The 20,799-nt window shown below is 38.6% G+C and overlaps 1 protein-coding gene across 2 annotated transcripts in view; it reads right to left on the bottom strand.

Annotated features, from left to right (window-relative positions):
* Window positions 1-20,799, bottom strand: part of SUGCT (succinyl-CoA:glutarate-CoA transferase) — a 684,774-nt gene that overhangs the window by 94,508 nt on the left and 569,467 nt on the right. For both annotated transcript variants that reach the window (XM_060156214.1, XM_060156215.1), the window contains one exon: window positions 8,166-8,229. In XM_060156214.1, coding sequence (XP_060012197.1) covers window positions 8,166-8,229 — 64 coding nt within the window. The remainder of the gene's footprint in view (window positions 1-8,165; window positions 8,230-20,799) is intronic.

The raw sequence follows: 20,799 nt of genomic DNA, 5'->3' as shown, positions 1-20,799 counted from the left end.
TCATATCAGCGATGGTAACTTGCCTCTTAGGGCTTCTCCAGTTCCTGATGGAAAGACATTCCTGGGGATGCTATTCCCTCCTCCTGTTTCCTCCCCGCTCTCCTAGGAAGGAAAGTCACTCTGGCTATTCATTTCTCACTGAACGGTAACAATGTCTACGACCCCGCCTCATGGGAACGGGATTTCCAAGGAAGGCTGCAGGCACTCTGTCAAATCACCTGAGAATATGCTGATTTATTTAACTCTCAGGGCATTGCCGTGGGTTAAGGGTTTAATCAAGTTAAAAATAATTGAGGACTTTGGGAAGTACCATGGCTAGTCTATTTGAAAATCCACTTCCCTGCCAGCTCTCTCTCATTCTGTTGACAGACTACAGACCCTTCTTTTCATCTCTTTCCTCTTTCTTACCGCTTAGCCTGGTCCCTGAAGGAGTATGCTCTTTCTAGAACATAGATTATGCACTATACACAATGTGAAAACTTTGCACACTCTTCCTGTTGTCATCTGAAAGATTTTTCTACCTGGAAGGACTAACTTATCTCACCTTTCGCTCTCAGATTGGTTTCACTTAGAATTCCTTATGAGAACCAACATATTTAAACTTTACGGAGGAAGACAAGCTGAAACTTTTGTGCCTCTTTAATTTGTCTTTTTCCCTAGTAAGATTTGTGACAGCTTTCCCCATTGCTGTTATCCATTACTGAAATTTAACTAAACTTTGAGGATTTGTGATTTCAGAAGCATCATCTAATTTTCTATGTAAAGGGGAAAAAAAGCTAAAAGTAACGGGGAAAGCTGAAGGCATGGATAGCACAGAGAGGAAGATCTGCAACCATGCCAGAGACTAGGTGGTGACTCCGTCTAGTATATGTACTTCAAACTGGAAACAAACTAAGAAGTAAAACAGATCTCTTTCAGATAGCTTCCACAGGTAGTCAATCTGTTCATAAAAAAATGCATACTGCTTTAAATTGTCACAAATCATCTTTTCAGTTATTTTTCATCTAGTAGCTTTTTTATCCTAATCATCATCCAGAAAACGTCTGTTAGGTACTTCCTTGGTACAGAGGGTGCTGGTTAGAGTTTAAATGACAGCATCTTTGCCCTTCAGGAGCTTTACAAAAGAAAGGTGTCTTAGATCATCACGTATAAAAAGTCTTGCAAAACATTTGGAAATACAGTATGTTAGATAATCAAATAAAGAAGTACATTCAGCTTCTTAGAAAGTCACTATAAAAATCCAAATGTCAATATTTGAATACTTTGGTTTGAGCTACATTAATTCATAGTGGTGACTGTTCTTCCTCTATCCAACGCTCACTAGCTAAAATTTGTTGCAGGTTCCAAACATTAAAATACTGTGGGGAAAAACTTAAGAAAAGTTTTATTTAAAAGAACTTAGAGCTGCTTTCTGAAAACACAGATCAAGGGACCAGCAGGCAAGGGTAATTCAATTTAAAATCATTTTGCATGATAGAAGACGGCTTCCCTCTCACAGCCCTGACACACTCACCACTCAAATACTTCCCAGAAGTGCTGCTGGAATCAAATGACCACCGTGCACATTTACGGGGAGGTATTGGTAAAAGGTTATGGTGAGAAACTAGAGGTATGCATCAAACTCTATTTCAGTGACATCCTTTGAAGTTTGGAACTCAGCACCAAGGCTGTTCTGGCATCTACACAGTACCCGGAAGGACAACGTGTTCCTTTCTGGCTAAAAGGCCAATAGCCAGCAGTATTATAAGAAGATGCAACTAGTGAATGGCTCAGTGGAAAGTGGCAGTCTTTGGAATGTGATAACTAGTGTAAGATCTTCCCACTAAAATCACAAATAACGTGATGTTTATATGATGGCCCATCTCTTACTGAGGAAATGTGGTACGACCTTTAATGTCCTTCTTCACCTCCGTAATTAACAAATGAGAATTTTATCAATTTCACAGTTTAAAATTCAGGACATTAGAAGTTTTATAAAAATTTTCAATGGAGTTAGAAGCATTTTAGAAATTACACCTAAAAGCAGTCAGTGAGAACACCTGCCAAACCACGTTTGAGATTCCTCCCAATTTCCTCCTCTGGGTCCCACTTCACCCCCAGAGAGTAGAGACCTGAGACCTCAGCATAGATCTCCTTTACATTTTGATCTGTTTGTAATGTGACCATTAGCTCTATCTGAGGTCTTATTCTCCTGGCCTCTGGCTACCTCTCCAGGATCATCTCCATTCCTGCCCTTTCTCAGCTCCTCCAGCGCCAGGCTCAGCACCTCCCCGTCCCTCCCTCAGCCCACACCAGTTTGACCCAGCTGACAACTGGTCGTAGGTCACGTGTCTGCTTACATTTCATTCTCAGGGACACCTTTGCTGATCCCACGCTCTAGGTGAGGCCTCCCTCATCTGCGCTTTCAGGCCATCCTGCTGTTGCCTCTGGTTCTCCACGGAAACGCCCATCTCACTTTTCTGAATTTATTATTCAGAATAACAAAAAAATTTCCTGGCAAACTGTAAGCTCCATGAGTGACTGGGCCCGGTCTGGGTACAGCCCTAACACCAGAGCTTCATATAACGTATGGGACACGGTAGGTTTAGTGAGTTAAGTTGTGTGTGTGAGTGTGGGTGTGTTTAAGGTTTTAGCACTCAACCAGGTTACCTTAGTTAATTATGAGCAAATTAGTAGACTGTGCCCACTGTGCTGACACTTCTGTCACTAAACGAATGGTAAGCTAAAACTACTGACTGACTACTCCACTCACCAGGGACTCACAGAACACCAGATTACTTAAGCTGGGCAAAGAGATACAATGCATCTTCTCATTTATACTCCAACTAATAACTAGTTTTCTTTGTATCTTTCTACCTTTAACTGTAAAATAGGATTTAAAGGTCGAATGAGAGAGTAGTTTAATAAACAAGAATGAAAGAATGATAGTATTAGCAGAACTACATTTCATATTTAGAGATAATTCATGACTATTAACTAGTTTGCATGTTTTAACTATGACACGTATATACACAAATGAAATTTCTGTCTTAACTGTTTACTAGAGATTGGAGGTGGTGGGAAACTATATGAAAAGGGAGCATGTTACAATAGATATAAATTAATAAAGGAGATCGTCTGGACTATACTACTTCATTTATTATTTTAATATTGGTAATGGTTACAAATATTGGAACAATGTATTAAGTGCTGACAATAATTATTTAAGTAGCAGAAAGAAATTCTGAAGAGGTAAATAATTTCCCGTTCCTGTTCAAAGTGTCTTCAACATTGGTGGACGAGCACCTTTAAGGTTTTAATCAATGAGCACTCGCCTATACAGGAATTCTAATGTGAGAATCTGAGGGACTGCTGTGGATTTACACATCTCTAAAAAAGGTGCCATAAACTCTGTTCTCCAAGAGACAAATTTCTCATAATGACTAAGATGGAAAATCCTTCAGGCAAATTAGTGCGACATGTAGAAAATTCAGTACTGTTCACAAGAGATTCATTAATAACAAAGGTAATATAAATAAGTAGTTTTAATTATGATTTTCACTGTAAATATAAAGATGCAGACATATATGTAAATCAGCAGAACTACATTTAATGAATCCCAAAATGTGTGTCCACTGGCTAACTAGAAAACAGTGCAGCATAAACACCACTTTTAACTACACCCACCTGTCCTGTTTTGGTAGATTCGCCTCACTGAGGCATTGTGGGAGAATCTGAGTTATTTCTACAGCATCCATGAGGTTCCCAATGAGGACATTCCTTACAAAAAAAGGCGGAACTATCATCCGTAAATAATATCAATGAAAAGGACAAACCACAGGAAAATTTTAAATTATTTACTGATAAATTCTCTTTGCATTTAATATCTCATCCTGTCTGAGTGGTCTCTTACTGGGATACACTGAATTAGGAGATACAATAGCAACTTCTTATCTTATGTCTATGAGCAGAATTGTCTCTCCCCTTCATGGGGAGTCCGGATGTGCTGCCCTCCACAGACACTCAGATACTAATTCCAAAAATAATCTAAACACATCCATTTCATCTCAAATCTGAGACTCCCTTTGTTGGTAATTCTATAGAGAGAATATAAGGTCAGTCAATAAGATAGATATACCAACAAGATGCCTAAGCCCTATAAAAATTAAAGAAACAAAAATAAAAATTTGCAAAAGGAGATTAAAAAGAGATTGCTGTAAACCTGAGAATTATATTGTAGTAAATTGAACTTTGGGCCCTAGTTATTTACCCCTCCCTCTGCCCATGCCTTCACCATGTAACTTTACAGTTTCTCTTAAAAAGAGAGATATATTTTCCCCAACCCCATATAGCCTAACACTTGCTTTGGCCAATGAGTTGTGGGCAGAAGGGTCTGTTAGTTCTGCAAAAGCTCTTAAGTGGCATTGGGGTTTCTGTTTGCCTTCTTGCTCTTCTGGCATTGCCATGAGAAGAAATGAGAGGCACATGGAGCAGAACTGGGTCTAACTCACACTGGAGCCAAGTCCAGCCAGACCTGCAATCCAGAAGCAAAGCCACCCAGGCAAGTCCAGCCTAGATCAGTCATCTACCATCCAATCCACATGCACGGAATAAATAATGCTTATGCTTGAATGTTACTGAGATTTTTGTGATTATTTGTTACACAGCATTATTGTGAGAATAGCTAACTGATACACATACATTAAAGTGAGCAAAAGAGGTATGCATTCTCCTTTAGGAGTCTGAAAAAATATTTCCTTCTTGATTGATTGTTTATTTATTTACCAAGGAAAGTCAGTAAATGCACATCTGACTGATAGAGAGTTACATCCAATGAGTTCATTCTAGGTTGGCCTCTGACTTACTTTTTTCCTTACTATCATGCTAATAACTGTTATTAACTTTCAAATGTTTATCTTATTCTCTCATGTGTTGGGGATATCAATGTGGTATGACCTCATCTGTAAACCTGTGGAATTAAATTAGATCGGTGTTTCTTGAATTATTCTTTAGGGACCCATGGTTCCAAAGAGGTGTTTGGAGGAGTATAGCATGATGAAAGCAGGGGAAAAAAGGTAAAGAGTTGGAGTGCTAACTTATCAATTGCAAAATTCGACTTTGATCTGTTTTAGATAGTTAGACTTCATTTGAGAAATCAGTTCCACTGTTTAAAAATTAAAGTCAAAAACTACTGGACAAAATGCTTTTTAAAGTCTTCTCATACTGAGAGCACTATGATCACATTTTTTTGCTTTGACTACCCCCTTCTCTTTCTCGCTATTACCACGTCCTTAATTTCAGATGCCGACTGTAACCTGAAGTCTTGTAATAACTTCCTAACTTGACTCCCTGCTTTAAGTTACAAGTTGTGTCATTTCACTCCTCTGCTTAAAACTAGAGTAAAACTAAACCTAGTGGGGCCTTGAGGCTCTGCTTCTCTCTTCAGTCTCCATTCCTGCCCCTCTTTCTTCACTACTTCTTTATTATTTAATTTTTAATTTTTTAATTTTTTTATCTTTATTGGAGTATAATTGCTTTATAATGTTGTGTTAGTTTCTGCTGTACAACAAACAAAGTGAATCAACTATGTGTATACATGTATCCCCATATTCCCTCCCTCCTGAGCCTCCCTCCCACCCTCCTTATCCCACCCCTCTAAGGTGGTCACAAAGCATCAAGCTGATCTCCCTGTGCGATGCAACAGCTTCCCACTGTTGCATTTTACATTTTACATTTGGTTGTGTATATATGTCAATGCTACTCTCTCACTTTGTCCCAGCTTCCCCTTCCCCTCCGTGTCCTCAAGCCCGTTCTCTACATCTGCATCTTTATTCCTGCCCTGCCACTAGGTTCATCAGTACCGTTTTTTTAGATTCCATATATGTGAGTTAGCATATGGTATTTGTTTTTCTCTTTCTGACGTACTTCACTCTGTATGACAGACTCTAGGCCCATCCACCTCATTACACATAATAACTCAATTTCGTTCATTTTTTATGGCTGAGTAATATTCCATTGTATATATGTGCCATGTCTTCTTTATCCATTCATCTGTCTATGGACACTTAGGTTGCTTCCATGTCCTGGCTCTTGTACATAGAGCAGCAATGAACATTGGGGTACATGACTCTTTTTGAATTTTGAGAAAATTTGAATTTTCTCAGGGTATATGCCCAGTAGTGGGATTGCTGGGTCATATGGTAGTTCTATTTTTATGTTTTTAAGGAACCTCCAAACTGTTCTCCACAGTGGCTGCACTAATTTACATTCCCACCAACAGTGTAGGAGGGTTCCCTTTTCTCCACACCCTCTCCAGCATTTATTGTTTGTAGATATTTTGATGATGGCCATTCTGACCAGTGAGAGATGATACCTCATTGTGGTTCTGCATGTCTCTGAGCGATGTTGCGCATCTTTTCATGTGTTTGTTGGCCATCTGTGTGTCTTCTTTGGAGAAATCTTTCCTCACTTTCCGTTCTCGTTTAAAGCATACCCAGCTCTTTCCCACTTCAGAGCCTTCTCATAAGCTGGTCCCTCTGCTCGAATGCTCTTCCCCTATTCTTCAATGTCAACTTCTAACTCTCCTTCAATTCTCAGTGTCCAAGTCATCCTCTCAGAGAGGCTTTTTCTGATCAATCTAAACTATCACAGGTCCCTCTGTCCCTGTTGCTCTCTACGAAGCACACTGTTCATACTCCTTCTTTGCACGTATCATGACTTACAGTTACAGAAACATTTGTTGGTTGCTTTTACTATATGACTTTCCATTGAGTATGAGCTTCATGTGGCCAAGGGCCAAGTTGCCTGGTTTACTTTTGCATTCCCAGGACCCAGAGCCTGGCACATAGTACATACTCAATAATATAAATGAATAAATGACTTTCTCAGCTTTTATCAACATGCTTTTTTTCCACTACTTTTCTATGCCATATAGCATTTCCCTGTTAACATGTGATCCCAGTTTCTGATATGCTTATACCTGCTCTCTCTCTTAGTTACCTCCCTTAATTCATGTATAACGTTCCTTATACTCCTGAATATCAGAACTTTCTCCTTCAATTTGCTTTATTCATCATACTTCCTTCCTCTCATTCTTTTTGTTGGCCAGTGGCCATGATCTGATCTGTTCTAGGACATTATTATCCAGCTGATCCCAAATCTTACAATTAGGTTATACCCACAACCAACTTAACAATAGCAGTTATTCAAGAAATGAGATCTGATACCTATAGAAGTAAATACTTATGTCATTTGACAGATGTGACTGAGGGATTTGGGAAATACCCAAATTTCAAGCAAGGCGACCAGGATATAGTTTCAGGAAAACAATGACCAAAGTTATATTCTAACTAATTTCCTTATTCTCTGTCAAAAGCAGAGAAAAAAAAAATGTGTATGATTTGTGTATAGCCTAGAAAATAGGGATGCGATGGACAAGTGTGGAGTGTCTTTCTAGCAATGACCAGAGTAGAGACAGCAGATCTGAGGAACGGTAATGTCACGATCACTAGAGAAGTGCAGTCTGTTGGGGCCAATAGGTCGATCATAAGCTTTCACTACAGTTTGGATGCTCTGAGAGTCAGGCCTGAGGTTTCTCCCTAGAAGTGAAAAACCTGGCACTTTGGCTTAAGGCCAAAATGTCTTCAGTGAGTTTGTTTGGCATGAGTCAAGTTACAAAAATTCAATATATTCTGAGTTTACTGAAAACATTTAGTTTCTTGATCGACAAAGCTAAGATCCATACCTTAAACCACAGTTCAGAAAAAAAAAAAAGAAAAAAAAAAATGCCCTGGCCTGAGCAGTCAGTAGCCTTGCTTGGACACCACCTCTATGGTGCCTGCCTTTCTTTCTCATTCTCATACAAACCAAGCGTAACTTCAGAACACTTTCCATATCTATCGCCATCTATCTGTTGGCCATAAAGCACTTGTGTGAGTACGTGATTCCACAGAATGGAGTTAGGTAATACAAGCATTTTTTTGTCACCCAGACAGAGTGAAGACACAAGTCCACAGGCTCAGCAAACACGCTTGTGGGTGTGATTCTAGGGTTCCCCTTTTACCCAAAATGAAAAGTTTAGATAATGTCTTGACAAGTTGTTTGGAGGGTCATCAACTACTTGCAGTGATCAGCACAAGGGACAAGTTCATGAAGGAAGGAGTTAAGAAAAATAAAAAATTTCAAACCTGGGACTGATATCTTCCCCACAGTCGGATGTTTCATCTCCATAACGAGGCCATTGTGCAACACCTTAAAATGTAAAAACAGAGAGAAAAATAACTTACAAAGTAAAATTATCTTCAATCTCAAGGAATATGCAAAGCCACCTGTTCAATCCATTGAAGAAAGATATTGCAAAACAGATTTGTTTTAACATCTTTATTGGAGTATAATTGCTTTACAATGTTGTGTTAGTTGCTGCTGTATAACAAAGTGAATCAGCTATATGTATACATATATCCCCATAACCCCTTCCTCTTGCGTCTCCCTCCCACCCTCCCTATCCCACCCCTCTAGGTGCTCACAAAGCACCGAGCTGATCTCCCCGTGCAATACAGCTGCTTCCCACTAGCTACCTATTTTTCATTTGGTAGATGTATGTCCATGCTACTCTCTCACTTGAAATGTTACTTTGAAAGTAAATATTTGAGGTTAAAATGTTTCCATCTTATATTAAACCCAGTGAAGCCAAAAAGAATTAGAAGACTCAAGGGCTAGCAAACTTGACTTTTATAAAGTCTTCCCACCCTTAAAAATGTTATTTGCTCCTAAATATAGGGTATGATTTTCCCCCTTTCATCTATGCTTGATCCTCTGAATATTAAAGCTCAGCCTTTGCCTGCAAGACCTCATAGCAGGATTGGGCCAAGGTCAACTGCAGAAGGACAGGATGGGAGGAACCAGGAACTGGAGCCCTGGAAGTTTATTCAGCGGAAGGGGTGGGGAGTCAGTCCAGTTTGAAAGGTGAATCAGAGTATCCAGAAGGCCCAGTGACTGTGGGAAGTAGACAGATCAGAGCTGCTGTGACAAGCAATGAGCAGAGACAGCTGACAGGGAATACAGCGTAGGACCAGGTCAGAGGCCTGAGCAGGAGACTGAAACCAGAGATGTTCTCAGTGGTAACAAGGTCTTACTCATAAGACTAGGTTTCATAACTAGGACTCCACTACCCTGGAGTCAGGGGGATGGAGACAACTGAGAAAACAAAAAGCCAGGAACCCCATCCTAGAGGGCTGACTCGATCTCATGCATTGGACCAAGATAGGTATTTGGTGTCCCATCAAGAACACAAGGTAGACTTGACCTCGGAGTTAAGACTCAAGGCAGTTACTAGGACAGGGACATTCTAGCAGAGCCCAACCAAGAGAAATGTGACTTGATGCTGAATTGCTCGGCTACGGAAACAGAGCTACTTAAATCCTTGGCACCGTAGTTTAAATCCTTTAAACTACATAAGTCCTTGGCTGTAGTTTTTCCCAGGGGGGTGGGCAGGAAAAGAAAATCTGCCAGAGATCAAGTGCCCTCCAGCTGTAGGTAAAGGATGAGATGAGGGTATGAAACTAGATTCTAGAACATAAAACATGAATTACTGGAGGCAAAGTGTTCTGTCATACGCAAAGGAAAATGCTACAAAGTTGTCTTCTTTTGTTAGTTTAGTTTTTAACAACTGGAGGCTACCTGAGTATACTGTTTCAAAGAACCCCCCAATTCAGTTTTTTATTACTATTACTGGATCTTCAGTGAGACACATATGGGTGACGTACATATGAATAGTGCTTCACCTGCACTATCTACCAAATGCAGAGCTTCTCTCTTCCTGTTCCATACAAAGAAGTATTTCAGTGGCCCTGTGAACTTGTGGACCACAATTTCATGCTAATATCCCAAAGAGTAGCAGTAGTAATGGTTCTCTAGCATTTTGAGCCTCAGGTAAAAGCAAGATCTACACATGCTTATGCTTATCATAATCTTTCCACAGAGCAAAAGAGCACGAAATAAATAAACCAATAAAAGTGTTTTCTCACTTGGAATACTCAGGGAGAGAGGACACATTTCTTGGCTTTCATCTATTTCCGGTGAGCTTATTGGTCACGTTACGGAATAAGCCATCCATACGACAACCTCCTGGATGACTTTTTAAGGTTAGAACTATAACTCTGCTATGGCTAAACATCCTGGCTTCCACTGTTTTCTTTGGGAATGGTCGCCACTTTGGGGGTGATGCTCTTGACACGACCATGTCAAACCTCCCCATTAAGGGTGATGCCACACCATAAGGAGATCTTTCCAGGGATGCCTTGCCTTTCTTTTGGAATTGCCAGTTTTGCACCCAAGAGCTGGCCAGAGAAAATTCTTGCCGGTGTTCGAGCTGTGCTATAATTTAATTCTGGTGTGCCTCATTCTCAGCACCCGCCCAGCACAGCCTCCTCCTTCGTGGGGGTGAGGGCTAAAAGCCAACGCGAGGTGCTAAATCTCAGTTCTACTGAGGACAGGAACAAAAATACCACGCTAAATTTCACTCGAAACAATTATCTGCACACTGAATCATTCTTCTCTTCTCGTATCTCTGTTGCCCTCCTGACTACCTCTTTGTAATAACGCTGCAGTGCTACTCACAAAAGACAAAAGTGAGTGTTCTCAGCTAAATATAACTTAACTGATAGTGTTAAAATTAATTAACGCTGAATTTTAATCATGTAGCAAGCGTTAAGTGTCAAACGTGAAGGGGTAGTTGTTAAAGGTCAAGGGACATACGTCAAAGTTTGTAAAGCAAAAGCTAGCAGTTGATTGAAGTTTTTCATGGAAGCAGCTTAAGGAGTGTAGTTCCTTCAGCTCTAACCCTCACTGCTGTCTATAGGTGATAATTCCAATATGAAACTTTCTTATCTAACTGGATCAATTCCTTTGCATTGACAATCGTTCAGTTTTAAGAAGAAATGCAAATTCTTCTTACGCTTGAAAGGAAGGTAACTGCAGCCTCTCATTTGCTGTAGTATTTTATACAATTACGAGGCAAATGGGCTAGTCTGAGCTCCCATCTTCAGAAAGAATTGACTTATCTCCCTGCTTGGTTGCCACCCACCTTTTTATGTGAAGTCTGAGGTCCACCAAATTCCATTGGCTTTCTTCATGAATCAGGTCAGATTATCTCAGAACAACTGAGGCTGTGGCACTGCTGTGATGACTGGAAACCTGCCTGATGACTCGGAACCTTGGAAAACTCTCCAGCCTTGTTTGTGGGGCAAGTCCTGCTCTGCTTCATAACATATTCAAGAATCTCAGAACCCAGGCAGTCTGTCTGGATTTTCACATAACTCTCTCCCGCTGCACTTCAGGCCTGTGTCGCATCCTAACTTCACCGGAAATGCAGGAACTGCCACTTGTCACCATTTGTATGACATTTCTTTGGGAATAGTTACTAAATGTTTCCTTTTCCTTTCCTCATCCAGGTGCAACGCCCCATTCTCTACTACCTTAACCAAGAAATTCAAGTGCAAAGTGCTTCTTTTTCTGACTACTAACAACGGAATGGGGACCCTCAGCCTTAGGGACCTCAAACTGCCATTTTCCTTGAAGGGAATTTCATGCCTGGATCCGCAGTTTGGCCATTCAGGGTATTCTTTGTTTCATAATTAGTTATTTTAAAATAAGGCAAGGGGCCTTCCCAAGAACTCTGATGTGGATTTTGTCCTTCTCTTACTTATTTTATCCTCCTTCGATCTTTCATGGATTGGTAGCTCTTCTAAATTTCATTTCTTCTTGAAATTTCAAAAGCCTATTCTTGACAAGAATAGAATTGTAGACACTGCACCCATCTCTCCAGCACAGTATCAGGCCTATTTAAAATAAGGTCTCTCTTCTTCAAGAGTTTAACAGATTGACAGCCTAATGACAGAGTCAAATGGTAATGTATTAATGATGGGGGGGAAGAGAAAAATGTATACCTTAAAGCAATGTGGGAAGTAAAATTTGAAGTGGAAGTGAGAAAGTCTTTTTATAAAGTCCTGTGGCAGGAATGGCAGCAAAAAGTCTGTAATACAGCAGTAGCAAGAAGAAAAACGTTGAAAAAACCAAAAATCAATACTCACTATATAAGCAGTGGAAATCTCTACGGAAAGCAAGAGATCTGAGTCCAGAGTAGAATTAGCAAGCCATATTCAAATAAAAAGAGTGCCGGCATTAAAAGATGGACACAAATGATATGGGTGAAGACCTTATCAAAAATCAATGGGGGCCTCCCTGGTGGCGCAATGGTTAGAAATCCGCCTGCCAGTGCAGGGGACACAGGTTCCACCCCTGGTCCGGGGAGATCCCACATGCCGCGGAGTAACTAAGCCCATGCGCCACAACTACTGAGCCTGTGCTCTAGAGCCCGCGCACCACAACTACTGAGCCCGTGCACCACAACAACTGAAGCCCGCGTGCTCTAGGGCCCGTGCTCTGCAACAAGAGAAGCCACCACAAGTGAGAAGCCCGCGCACCACAATGAAGAGTAACAACTAGAGAAAGCCCGTGCGCAGCAACAAAGACCCAACATGCCAAAAAAAAAATCAATGTAATACCCTCAATGACATTAACAATGATACACAAAAGATAATCGATCTATCCATTCACTATGAATAGAGACATGACCTATCCATTCAATTTGACAAACATCATAGAGCACCTACATACTAGACGATATAGAAGGGCTGAGACTAAAAAAGATGAATGAACTGGCATTCACAGTGCCTATAATTGGAAGGTAGGCAATGAGACTTGAGCCAATTTTTATAACAGTGTATGTTCCATAATGAAGGAGTAATATCCAATGAGCAAAAAGTAACTAACTCTGTCTACCTTAGAAGGAAGCTGAGGTTGTAGGTCAAGGAGGTCAGTAAAAGTCACAGAACAAAGAAGATATTGAAATAAAACATTAGGTTGACAATTACAATGATAAATATAATAATGGCGGCTATCGCTCAACAAAACTCCTTAAGGGTCAGGCACTGTGTTAGGAGCTAAAGAGTTACCTCTTAGTGAGACGATTAACTAGACTAGGTAGAATTACTATCACCTGCATTTCCACTGATAAAGTGATGGAAGCCTAAAGAGGTTAAATACTTGCCCAAGGTTTCATAATTAATAAGTGGCTGACCTTGGATTATAATTTAGGCGTATCTGATCCTAAACTCTTAGCCAGCTGGACACTTAGTAAAAGAAAAAAGTAGATAAGCGTAATTTGATTTACCATTAAAATAACTAGCTGATGTGGTCAATTCTGTAAAACAAATCAGTCAGTTCATTGGGGGGAGGGGACAGGTAATCCGCCAAATGGCTGGCTTTGCACCATGCAGCCCAATTAATTAATGAACTGAAGTGTTCCCTTCTAGGTAGCCAAGGATAGTCCGGCTCCCACAGAAATAAAGGCTGTGGAAAGAGGAAGGATTTTGGTCCCAGCCTAGCGCAGATATTGAAGGGGACAGACCTAGAGGGTGACCTTGGGCAAGACACAAGTTCTCTGAGGCTCAGAACCCTCCTCAGTCAAAAGGGGGCAATGATACCTGTATCTCAGGCATTTGTAAGGATTAAGTGAGATGAGGATTGTAGAGCGGTGAGCACGGTGCCTTGGACAGAGTAAGCTCAAAATTAATGGCAACTGTTTATCATTATTGAAAGACTAGGTTAAACTCTGGCTCCACCAAGGATGAGCTGTGTGGCTCTGGGACACATTCACTCATGCAACAAACAAACGTTAAATGTATTAACGGTCATGATTAATAATAAGTATTAAATGCATATGAATGTGCTGGACATTGTTAAGTGCTAAGGAAAAGAAAAACTGGGTCACAGAACAAGCAAGGTCCTTGCCCTCAAAAAGCTTATAGGCCTGTAAGGGAGACTTCTGAATTAAACGATACACACTGGTCTATTATTATTACATAATATCTGTTTAGTTCTCTGTTATATTTCCAGTGCCTTGAACATTATCTGGCACTATCTGGTAGATGCTCAATAGTATTTTGTAGGATCTATTGAATTAAATTTATTTATTTGTTTGTTTGTTTGTTTAATTAAGTAGCAAGTAGCTCCTCCTGGTTTCTTCATTATATGGGTGGGCGAGTTGTAGGGAGTTCTCTGTTTTAAGCTTTTAATAAATACCTAAAGTTCTCAAGACACAGAACTATTTTACTGGGCTTCCAAAATATATTCACTTTTAAGAACTTAGTTTTTAAGTCCCATTGTTGCCCTGCAATTCCCTCAGTTTCCTAAAGCTTTCCAGGTGATGTTGAATCTGTCCTAGATACTGCGCATTCCAGAGGCCACGCTGAAGAAGCTCTGCAAGGATCGTGGCCATTAACCATGAAGAAAACCCAAAAAGGGTGACCTATGAATTCAGCAGAAACAACGGGCACGCACATTACACATGTACAGTCCATCTGCCACACTTGAAGACAGTAATCATAGCATTCTTATTCGTTGGGAAAACTCAGACAACCATTTTCAAAATATGCAATAGCACCTTAGGAAGCAAAAGAAGCACTGGAGTAATCTCATTTATTGTATAGTATATTTTATCAGTGTAGTCATTCCTTTAGCTCAATAGAAAATAACCTTGGAATAATACTTGGAAAGTTACATAATCAAAGGCATAACTTACAATTAACAAATTCAAAGTTAATTCAACTGTCACTGAAAACTATGACTACAAAAAATGCAAAAATAACATATAAATTCATTAAAGAACTGACATGTAATCGCCTAACTTTACTTACATAATGGAAATCAGATTTAAATGCTGACATTTCGGTTTTCTTATTTCTTTTGAAACAACTACTGTAACCTTTTTTTCTGGTGCTAATGATGCACACGACTCAGACTTTTCCTTCTTTTCTCTAATTAAAAATATGAATACTAATCATCCAAAGAGGTATTATAATACATATTATTGTTTGAGCGCTAACAAAATGAACACCCATGCACCCAACACCCAGCTTAAGACACAGAACATCACCAAAATGTTTAAAGCCCCAAGTCTGTCCCAGTCCCTCCCTCCTCTATCCCCAAATAATCACTCTCCTAAATTTTTTATCATTTCCTTACTTTTAAAATATTTGCACTCCATATTCATTTTCTCTAACAATTTAGTGCTTGTTTCCACCTATTTATAACATGTATATCAGTGAAATCATAAGTATGTATTCTTCTCTGATTTGCTTTTTCTCTTAACATTGTTAGTGAGATTCATCTATTTTGAAGCTTGTGGCCACGGGCCACTTATGGCCATTAATGTATACTATTATACAAATGTATCGTAATGTATTAATTCATTCTGCTCTTACGCTGTTTCCAGTTATTTCACCATGACAAGCAATGCTGCTATTAACCCATCTCTTCATGCAACATACACCTAGAGCTAGAATGGCTAAGACTTAGAGCACATGCACCTCAACTTGTTAGGTAATTTCAACTTATTTTTCTAATTGGTTTACCAACCATTCCCACCAGCAATGAATATTATTTTCAGTTGCTTTACATCCTTAGCAAAACTTGATATCATCAGAGTTTTTAGATTTTGCCAGTCTAATCACTGTGAAATATTATCTTATTGAGGCTTTAGATTTTATTTTCTTGATTACCAATAAGGTTGAGTATATTTTCCCTGCTTAATAGCTATTTATATTTCTTCAGTGAATCGCTTGTTCAAGTCATTTGCATGTTTTTCTATTGGCTTAATTATTTTTTTCTCATTGATTCATAGAGTTCTCTACATATCCCAGTTATGAATCCCTCATTGGAACATAAATTGAAAATATTACGGCTTTATTTCTCACTCACGTGCTGATGAAAGAAATCAAAGGGGACTTAAATAAATGGAGAAGCACACCATGTTCTTGGACTGGAAGACTCAAGGCAGTAAAGATGTCAGTTCTCCTCAGATTTATCTATAGGTTTATGCAATTCTTACCAAAATCCCAGCAAAGTTTTCTGTGTATATAAAGAAGCTTATTCTAAAATTTATTTGGAAAGACACAGGACCCAGAATAGCTTAAATAAGAATAAAGTGAAAGGGAATCAGTCTACCTGATATTAAGGTATACTATATAGTTGCTATATACTTTAAGAGAGTATGGTATTGGCACAGGGATAAACACATAAATCGATGGAACAGAATAGATGTCAGACATATAACCACACAAATATGCCCAAATAATACCTGACAAAGGTGTAAAGGAAGAAGGATAGACTCCTCAACAAGTGGTATTGGAACAATTAGGAAGAAAAAAAAACAAAAAAACACCCCAACCTAAATCTCATCTCATAACTCATACAAAAGTTAACTCAAAGTGGATCATGGACTTCACTGAATAATTTAAAACTGTAAAATTTAGAAAAGAATCTTTGGTATTGCTCTACAAAAGATCATGTTAAGGGGATGAAAAAAGCTAAGACCAGGAGAAATATTTGCAAGCAATATATCTGATAAAGGACTAATATCTGGTATATATATAAAGAATTCTTACAACCTAAGAGTAAAAAGCACTCTAATTAGAAAACAGGCAAAAGACATAAACAGACATTTCACTAAAGAGGCTATACTGATGGTAAATAAGCACATGAAGAGATGTTCAATCTCATTAACCATTAGAGAGTTGCAAATTAAAAGCACAAGGAGATATTACTATACATCTATCAGAATGGCCACGATTTTTTAAAGTGACAGCAAATATTGGCAAAGAGAAACTGGATCACTCATACATTTCTGGTGAGAATGTAAAATGGGATAGCCATTGTGGAAAACAGCTTGGCAGTGTTTTAAAAAGTAAACGTGCAGCTGCATACGACCCAGCAGTTGCATTCCTGAGCATTTCTCCTTGATAAAGTCAAAGTTATGTTCATACAAAAAACTGCACTTCAATGTTCATAGAGCTTTATTTGTAATAGCCAAAAATTGGAAACAGCACAGATGTCCTTCAACCAGTGAATCATTAAGCCAACTGCAGTACATCCATAGTATGAAATACTCGCAGACGATGAAAAGGAACAGACTATTGACTCATACAGCAACCTGTATGAATCTTGAGGGAATTATGCTGAGTGAAAATGGCCAGCCCCCAAGGGTTACATAGTATATAATTCCATTTACATAGCATTCTTGAAATCATAAAATTCTAGAAATAGAGAATAGATTAGTGGTCAAGGTTAGAGAAGAGATGGGAGTGGAGGAGAGGAAGGTGGGTGTGGCTTTAAAAAGGCAACAAGAGGGATTCTTGTGATGGAACTGTTCTGTATCTTGACTGTATCAACGTCAATATCCTGGTTGGGATGTTGTAAGATAGTTTTGCAAGATGTTACCCTTCCCGGAACCAGGGTAAAAGGTGCATGAGATCTCTCTGTATTATTTCTTACAACTGCGTGAGAATCTACAATTTTCTCAAAAATAAAAAGTTTTATTTTCAGATGTTTTAAATTTGGATTTCCATAGTTTGTTTTTTGAAAAACTGAATTGAATTTTGTGTATAACATGAAAAGGAATTTGATTTCGTTTTTTCCCTTAGAACAATTTTGAGCAGTCCTTCTTTTCCTTCTGAATCTGCAATACTAGCTCTGCTGCAGATCATTTCTACACGTGTTGGGCTCTTTGTCCTGTCCTAAGGGTCTGTTTGTCTGCCGCACTGCCGACACCACACTGACTAAATCACTGTAGATTTATCATAAGTACCAGTGCTTCATTTGTCAAGGTCCTCACCCAACCCCTGCCTTATCCTTTGTCTTCAGGGGTTCCTGGCCCTTTACTCTTCTCTATAAATTTTAACGTCAACCTGTCAAATTCCAGGAAAACCCCATTGGGCAGAAATAGTAACCTTACAATGTTAATGTTACTGTACTCCCCATTAAACATTTACTTTAATAATTTCCATTTATTTAAGTCGTTTTTAATATTTGTATAAAGTATAAGCATTTTTCCATAAAGGATTTACACATTTTTCGTTAGCTTTATCCCTAACAAAAACAATCTATTTTAGCTGATACGGTAAAATGAATCATTTTTTAATAGAAAACTTCATTTATTGCTAGCATATAGAAATGAAATTAACTTTAAAATTTTTATTTTATATCTGGCAAACACTCTTTTCTCTTTTTTTTTGCCTGCTTTGGGTCTTCATTGCTACATGCAGGCTTTCTCTAGTTGCTGAGAGCCGGGGCTACTCTTCGTTGCAGTGTGCAGGCTTCTCATTGCGGTGGCTTCTCTTGTTGCGGAGCGCAGGCTCTAGGCATGCGGGCTTCAGTAGTTGCAGCACACGGGCTCAGTAGTTGCGGCACGTGGGCCCTAGAGTGCATGGGCTTCAGCAGTTGTGGCTCACGAGCTCTAGAGCACAGGCTCAGTAGTTGTGGCACACAGGCTTAGTTGCTCTGTGGCACGTGGGATCTTCCCAGACCAGGGATGGAACCCATGTCCCCTGCATTGGCGGGTGGATTCTTAACCACTGCACCACCAGGGAAGTCCTAAACACTCTTATTAATTTGTAGATTCTGTTAGGTTTTCTATAAAATTAATTATATTATCTCTGAATAATTATAGTTTTGGTTTTCCGTTCTAATTCTTATACCTTTTATTTGATTTTTTTATATTGCTGGCTAGGATTTCTAGTAAATTGGTGGAGTCTTAGTAGAAAGCATTTTTATCTTTTTCCCAGTTTTAAAGGAAATACACTTAATGTTTCATCACTATGTTTGCACCAAGGTATTGTAGGCACACTTTATTAGGTTAAGAAATCTATTCCTAGTTTGTTGAAAACTTGTATCATAGACGTTGACTTTTATAAAATTATCTTAATCGATTTATTAAGAGGATCATGTAATTTTTCTCCATTAATCTGTTAACATGAGGAATTAACTAATTTTCTAATATTGAACCAAACTTACATTTCAAGAACAAACTAATTTTTGAGTTCTGTTTGCTAAGGTTTTGTTTAAAATTTTCTTGTATCTATTGCCATGAGATTGGCCTGCAATTTTCCTTCCTTGTATTGACCTTGTTTAATTTTAGTATCAAGAGTAACTTTAATTCATAAAGGGAGCTACAGTAATCCTCCTTTTCCTATTTTCTGAAAGTGTTTATGTAAGATTGGAATTAACTGGTCCTTCCTTCAATACCTGGTGGAAACTTACCTACAAACCACCTGCAACTGGTGTTTTATTAGTGAGAATGTTTTTAATTATCAATGTCTTCTTTTAATCATACAGGGCAATTCAAATGTTCTATTTTTTCTCGAATAAGTTTCAATAATACATATTTTGCAAGCATTTTACCACTCCACTAACTTGTCAAATTTACTGTCTTAAAATTGTTTATTACTTGTCATATAATTTTAGAATTCTTATATCTTCCTGGTGAATTGAAATTTGTATTATTATGCAGTTACTTGTTGCAGAATAATGCATTTTTAATACATCTTTATTGGAGTATAACTGCTTCACAATGCTGTTAGTTTCTGTTGTACAAGGTTAATCAGCCATATGCATACAGATATCCCCATATCCCCTCCCTCTTGAGCCTCACTGCCACCCTCCCTATCCTGCCCCTCTAGGTCAACGCAGAGCACTGAGCTTATCTTCCTGTGCTATATGCTGCTTCCCACTAGCTATCTACTTTACATTGGGTAGTGCATATATGGCAATCCTACTCTCACTTTCCCCAGCTTCCCCCCTCACCCCCGCCACGTCCTCAAGTCCATTCTCTACATCTGCATCTTTATTCCTGCCCTGCCACTAGGTTCATCAGTACCATTTTTTTTTTAGATTCCATATAAGTAGTGTTTTAAAGTTAAAGTAGCTTAATTTTGGTTTCTATTTTCTTCATATATCATTTTATGCCTATACAGTCAACCTTTCTAAGTTTTAGGTGTGTCTCTTGAAAATAGAAAAATCACAGTCTTTATCTTATTTTTTCTTTGTCTTTTAACTGGAGGATTTCACACATTTACATGAATTGAGATTACTAAAATGTCTGAATTCATTTCTAGCATCTTAGTGCCTCCATCTGTCCCACCGTTAAAAGTAAAGTCCCATTTTGCCTTGTTTGAGATTGATTGAGATTTCCCACATTTCCTAGTTTGAAGATATATATCTATACTTTCACTATTCTTTTCCTCTAGAAATTTTAACATGCATATTTAACTGAACAAAACAGAAATCTGACCAACACCAATCCAGTTATCCTCATGCCAAATTACATGCCAGTTGTTCTCAGATTTTCGCAGTTCCTGGTATGTCTCAGTAATTTTTTCACAATGCTCCTAGGCAAAAAAGAAGAACCTTTTGTTTTGTTTATTAAGTGATTATGTCAAAACAACTTAACACATATTTGTGTCCTAATAACGTAGCAGCCATTTGAAAAAAGCAACAGACATAAACTGAAAGGAAAGGCATGGCACAACTTCTCAGATCTTGGAATAAAACTGAATACTTTCACTCTCATTTCTTGTTTCATATTGATTTTATCTTGGTACTTTTTTTTCACAGAAACATCCATCCAAAAACCCAGTTTCAAAAAGAAATAATGTAATCAAAAGGAACGTAGTACAATTCAACACTGAAACCATAAACTGCCTTGAGCTGGCATTCCATGCTGTACAATAGATATTGCTGTGTCCCTTAGAAAATGTTAACATCTTCTGGTACCCCTGTGCATTTATGGGGATGCCACAGGTGCCTCAGCATACAGATTGGGAACAACAAGTATATGCTATTGTTCAAAATTTTGGTTCTATCTCTTTTTTTAATTCAAAAATTAGACAGTATTAATATTGTTTTCAATGTTTTTTTTAACTAACA

This window comes from Lagenorhynchus albirostris, chromosome 8 (assembly GCF_949774975.1).
Source record: "Lagenorhynchus albirostris chromosome 8, mLagAlb1.1, whole genome shotgun sequence".
NCBI lineage: Eukaryota > Metazoa > Chordata > Mammalia > Artiodactyla > Delphinidae > Lagenorhynchus > Lagenorhynchus albirostris.
The sequence above is the reverse complement of the archived record's forward strand: the minus strand, read 5'-3'. Positions and strand labels throughout refer to the sequence as shown.